Source organism: Impatiens glandulifera, chromosome 7 (assembly GCF_907164915.1).
Source record: "Impatiens glandulifera chromosome 7, dImpGla2.1, whole genome shotgun sequence".
Taxonomy (NCBI): Eukaryota; Viridiplantae; Streptophyta; class Magnoliopsida; order Ericales; family Balsaminaceae; genus Impatiens; species Impatiens glandulifera.
Window position 1 is genome coordinate 29,522,622 of NC_061868.1, and position 5,135 is coordinate 29,527,756.

General features: G+C 32.3%; 1 protein-coding gene across 1 annotated transcript; it reads left to right on the plus strand.

Annotated features, from left to right (window-relative positions):
• The first annotated feature begins 1,012 nt into the window (after nt 1-1,012).
• Nucleotides 1,013-4,158, plus strand: LOC124944722 (monocopper oxidase-like protein SKS1). The gene is made up of 9 exons (XM_047485060.1): nt 1,013-1,266; nt 1,614-1,723; nt 1,814-2,084; nt 2,170-2,308; nt 2,386-2,752; nt 2,946-3,311; nt 3,401-3,479; nt 3,583-3,782; nt 3,858-4,158. Exons 1-9 carry the CDS (start codon nt 1,102-1,104, stop codon nt 3,955-3,957), a joined length of 1,797 nt encoding a protein of 598 aa, XP_047341016.1. The 5' UTR covers nt 1,013-1,101; the 3' UTR covers nt 3,958-4,158.
• Nucleotides 4,159-5,135: the final 977 nt, after the last annotated feature.

The window sequence follows — 5,135 nt, forward strand, 5'->3', positions numbered from 1 at the left end:
CGTTTTCTTGATGCGGAGTCTAGTGTGGATGGGCTGGTAATACCTTAACAGCTCCACGATGGATTTTGATCTATCGGTCAACTTTGGTTTTCTTGATGCGGAGTCTAGTGTGGATGAGCTGGTAATACCAAAGTTTAAATTATTTATTCAATATATATATATTTTTTTTTTCCTTGTAGTGTCTATAGTATAGTTCAATAACTTGAATGAAGTTATTGTGAAGAAACAATAATATATTTTAATTACTAATGTTTCAGTTTTATTTATTATTTTAATACTTTTTCAAACTTTAGGATTTTATTTTTTATTTATTTTGAAGCTTTAAGTTTATCTCTTATTTAATAATTAGGATAACAAATTTTGTAATCAAATGTTCTATAGATAGCATGCAAGGTGTAGGTGTTTGATATATTGTCTTTTTTTAAGTTATTTTTTTATTATTTAATTTAAAATATTTATTTTTAATTATATAAATATATATATATATATATTTATTTTTTGTTTTATATTAATTATTTAATTTAGAAATTTTAATTATATATATATATATATAATATTATAAAATTAATATATTAATAAGTTGGAGGAGAAGTGAAGTATTGTGGGAAGATTGAATAGAAGTGGGGGATATATTAGGAAAATCAACATGAGAGTGAGGAGAAAAAAATTAATGATGATCGATAATTTTGAAAAAGTATTAATTATTTTTTGATAAAGGATTTAAACAAATATTAATATATATAAATAAAATAAAAATTATTTTAATATTTTAATTAATATATTAAATGATGTAATAGACAGAAGAAAAGTAAATGATTTTTCATTTTGTTTAAATTATTTTAAAAACTCAAACTAAGAAGACCTTCCATGTATTTCTTGCAATACCAAAGTTTAAAAAGGTTTATTTATGTCAATAAACTAAAATATTTAGATCCGTTTTAGGATTGAGTAACCGGCTACATCGGTTGCCGGTAATAAGCGCAGTTCCCAACTCCCAAAAGAAGAAGAAGAGTTAGAAATAGAAGTTCAAACGAGGAAGAAAGAGCTAGTTGTTTCTGGACCGCCATTTCCGCTATCTCTCAGAGCTTTTTCAGAGTAAAAATGGAGCTGAGAAATCTAATACTAGTATCTCTTCGGTCATCATACATCCTGTGTTTGATCCACATTGCCCTGCTCTTCCGTTCTACTTACGCCGCAGACCCAACTGCTAACTTTGATTTGGAATACTCTTATATTACTGTGTCACCATTGGGAGTATCTCAGCAGGTTTACTTCTCTCTCTCTTGCTTTCAATCTTTTGAAAAAGAAAGTTTTAAGGTTATATTTCTCTCAGTATTTGTCCTATTTTGCACTACTTGATCTATCACTTCCCTTACCATATTGGTCAACTTAGTTTTTTTTCGCCACTAAATCTCACTAGTTTGTATGTGAAACACTAGATTAGATAGATTACTTCATTTTCTTCCCGTTTGGTCAAAAGGGTTCTTTTTGCCTTTGACTAATCGGTCAAATCTATATGATTTTTGCTGAACTCTACTCAATTGTTTATCATAGATGTGATTTATACAGCCTTTTCTTTCTCAGCTTCCCAATAATTATGATTTACTTTGCAGGTTATTGCTGTTAATGGGAAATTTCCTGGTCCAATTCTGAATGTCACAACTAATTATAATGTTGTGGTGAATGTTAAGAATAAGCTGGACGAAACCCTCCTTGTTACATGGTAAGTTTTGAATCACATTTCAATTGTGAAATGGCTTTTCCCTCAAAGTTTGAATCTTTAAGGATTATTTGGATTGGATTGGATTGGCAGGTCAGGGGTTCAAATGCGTAGAGTCTCATGGCAAGATGGTGTTCTTGGTACAAACTGCCCAATCCCTGCAAAAGGGAGCTGGACATACCAATTCCAAGTTAAGGATCAGATTGGTAGCTTCTTTTACTTCCCATCGCTTAATTTTCAGAAAGCATCCGGTGGATTTGGCCCTCTTATCATCACAAATCGTGTCATAATTCCTCTGCCTTTTGCTATCCCCGATGGAGATATTGTCCTAATGATTGGTGACTGGTACACTCGCAATCACATGGTTTGTTCCTATTTCTTCCTTTGTCTTGTTTTTTGTTGTCATGGAATTTTTGGACACTTTCCTGATTCATTAGGGACAATATTAGGAACTAAGGACAGCTCTTGATGATGGGAAAGACCTTGGCATGCCAGATGGTGTTCTCATTAATGGAAAAGGGCCTTACAGATATAATACTTCTCTTGTTCCAGATAACATTGCATATGAAACCATTAATGTTGAACCTGGTAAAAGAAGATACCCATTTTTTAATTCAAGGATTTTAAACTATTCTTGTTTCTCACATGTGAGTGATTGTTTACAGGAAAAGCATATAGAATAAGAGTGCACAATGTTGGTGTATCGACTTGTTTGAATTTCCGAATTCAGAACCATAACCTCCTACTGGCAGAAACAGAGGGATATTACACATCACAGCAAAACTACTCGAGCGTGGACATTCATGTTGGGCAGTCTTACTCCTTTTTGGTAACGATGGATCAGAATGCAAGTAGCGATTATTACATTGTAGCGAGTGCTAGGTTTGTTAACCAAACGGTTTGGCAAAGGGTCACTGGTGTTGCCATTTTGCACTATTCAAATTCTAAGGGAAAGGCATCTGGTCCTCTACCGGACGCAACAAATGACGTTTATGATACTTCTTATGCAATCAATCAGGCTATGTCGATCAGGTTAGCTTATTTCAGATAGTTGAGACTTCTGTTTTATTTATGCTTTGAAGTTTGCGTTGCTCAAACAAAACAAAACAAAAACAAAATGACCCATTACTCTGTATTCCATGTACAAATGAAGAAAAAGGTTTATGATTTTCTTTTCACCTAAAGCACCCTTTAATAGCAATGTTTTCCCTGTTTTTGACAATAGGCAAAATGTAACGGCAAGTGGAGCTCGCCCAAACCCACAAGGTTCATTTCATTACGGTTCAATTAATGTGACAAATACATACATCTTGCAAAGCTTGCCCCCTACAGTGATTGATGGGAAAGTTCGAGCAACTTTTAATGGAATTTCATTTGTGCAACCCGATACACCGATCAGGTTGGCTGACAAGTTTAACGTGAAGGGTGCGTATAAAGCTGATTTCCCAAGTAAGCCATTGTCTGGACCAGCTCGAATGGATCGTTCTGTTATTAACGGGACGTACAAGGGATTCATAGAGATCATAGTTCAGAATAATGATACAGTTGTGCAGAGTTTCCATATGGATGGCTATTCATTTTTCGTTGTTGGGTATTTGATCCTCTTTCATTCGCTTTCAGTTTTATATTCGTTCCACATTTCTTGATGGCTGAATTGGGAAGGGGTAATTGCTTTTGCAGGATGTCGTATGGTATATGGACGGAGAACAATAGGGGATCGTATAATAGATGGGATGCAATATCTCGGTCTACAACACAGGTATGTTGTTTTTTTTGGAAAATAAACAGAAGATGATGAAATGAAGAATTGTTTTTGGGTTTGAAAACTAAGGAGAGCTGTTTTTTTTCTTTCTTTCTTATAGGTCTTTCCTGGCGGATGGACTGCAGTTCTTGTTTCCCTTGATAATTCGGGGGCGTGGAATCTTAGAGCAGAGAATCTGGACAGATGGTATTTGGGACAAGAAACATACATAAGGATAGTAAATCAAGACGAAGACAACACAACCGAGTTTGGTGCACCTGATAATGTTCTTTACTGTGGTGCCCTTTCTTCTATGCAGAAGTAAGTTAACTAACACACACAGAAACAAACATTTGTTATGATTTGCTAAGTTTTCTTCAATGTTGTTTATTTCAGGAGGACCCAACACTCAAATTCTCCATTATCAACAACCCTCTTTGGACAAGCAAGCATGTATTTTATGCCACTTTTTGCAGGATTATTAATGTTGCTCTAAACTCTGAAGTTGATTTATTTGTTTTTTTTTCCTTCATAGTTGTAAGTGTTTAGGTTTGAACAGGAAGAAGAAGAAGAGATGAGATTATTCTATAGGACAGACAGCTTCTTTTGAGATTATTCAATAGGGTTTAATTGGGAAATGTTCTCATGTATTATCAAAATTGCAATGAAATTTTATTTATGTATTGGATTGGTTGTTTTAACATACTTTCAAATATATCAAATAGGTCTGGACCATGCTTTCTGACAAAGTCTACTCTCCCAAATTAGAAACAAAATAAAAGAAAATGTTCTAGTGTCATAATGTCATTAAGCCTACCTTTGAAATTGAGCAATATTTTTTTTTTTTTTTTTTTTTTTTTTTTTTTTTAATGAAGGAGAGCTAGCATGATTACTACTTTCACCATCTTAACTCTTCGCCTAAACTCAAAATAGAAGAAATCGAATCTATGACTTTTTAATCTCTTAAATCGACTCTTACGACTGAGCTATCTTGGTGGGATAACAATAGTTATTGCTATATTAATTTAAATTAAGTCTTTTATATTAAACATTTATTTTATTTTATTGCGTCTCAACTTTCTATATGAAAAGTTGTTTCTTAAATCTTATTATCAGTTATTAATTTATTTATTTTTATCTTAATTTAAATATTAATTGATATATCTCCATTTATCTTTACAATATCTTTCTAGAGGGTGTGTTTCTCTCTACATTTTTCCTTATTTAGAATTTTTTAATATTTTTTTCAATTATTTCTTTATTGGAAATGAAAGAATCGTTATAACATATATGACCGACCTCTCTTAAATACATAAACAAATACCATCCATCAACATTTAAGGTGTAGTCTTGACTTTATTTTAAAATTAATATAATAAATAGTCCAAAATATATAAAATGATTTATCTTATATATATTATTAAAATAATGTAAAATTTTGCGGGCGGATGGAGTTTCAGGCGCCGCAACAACATATCTTAGATTAAATTTTTCTTCGTTATTAATGATGATTCCTCTACAGGCGCCGCAACAACAATCTCTTTATTTTTTTAAAAAATTCTTATAAAATTAAGTGGAGGACAGCGTTTATCACCTAACCTACAACACCATTTGGCCAAATATACTTATTTATTTAATATATATTTATAATTTTAAAAAGTTTACCAGTTTTTG

Coding starts and splice junctions, on each gene's coding strand:
- LOC124944722 (XM_047485060.1), top strand. CDS start 1,102: ATGGAGCTGAGAAATCTAATACTAGTATCTCTTCGGTCATCATACATC. Junction 1,724..1,813: donor GAAACCCTCCTTGTTACATG/GTAAGTTTTGAA, acceptor TTGGATTGGCAG/GTCAGGGGTTCAAATGCGTA. Junction 2,309..2,385: donor AACCATTAATGTTGAACCTG/GTAAAAGAAGAT, acceptor GATTGTTTACAG/GAAAAGCATATAGAATAAGA.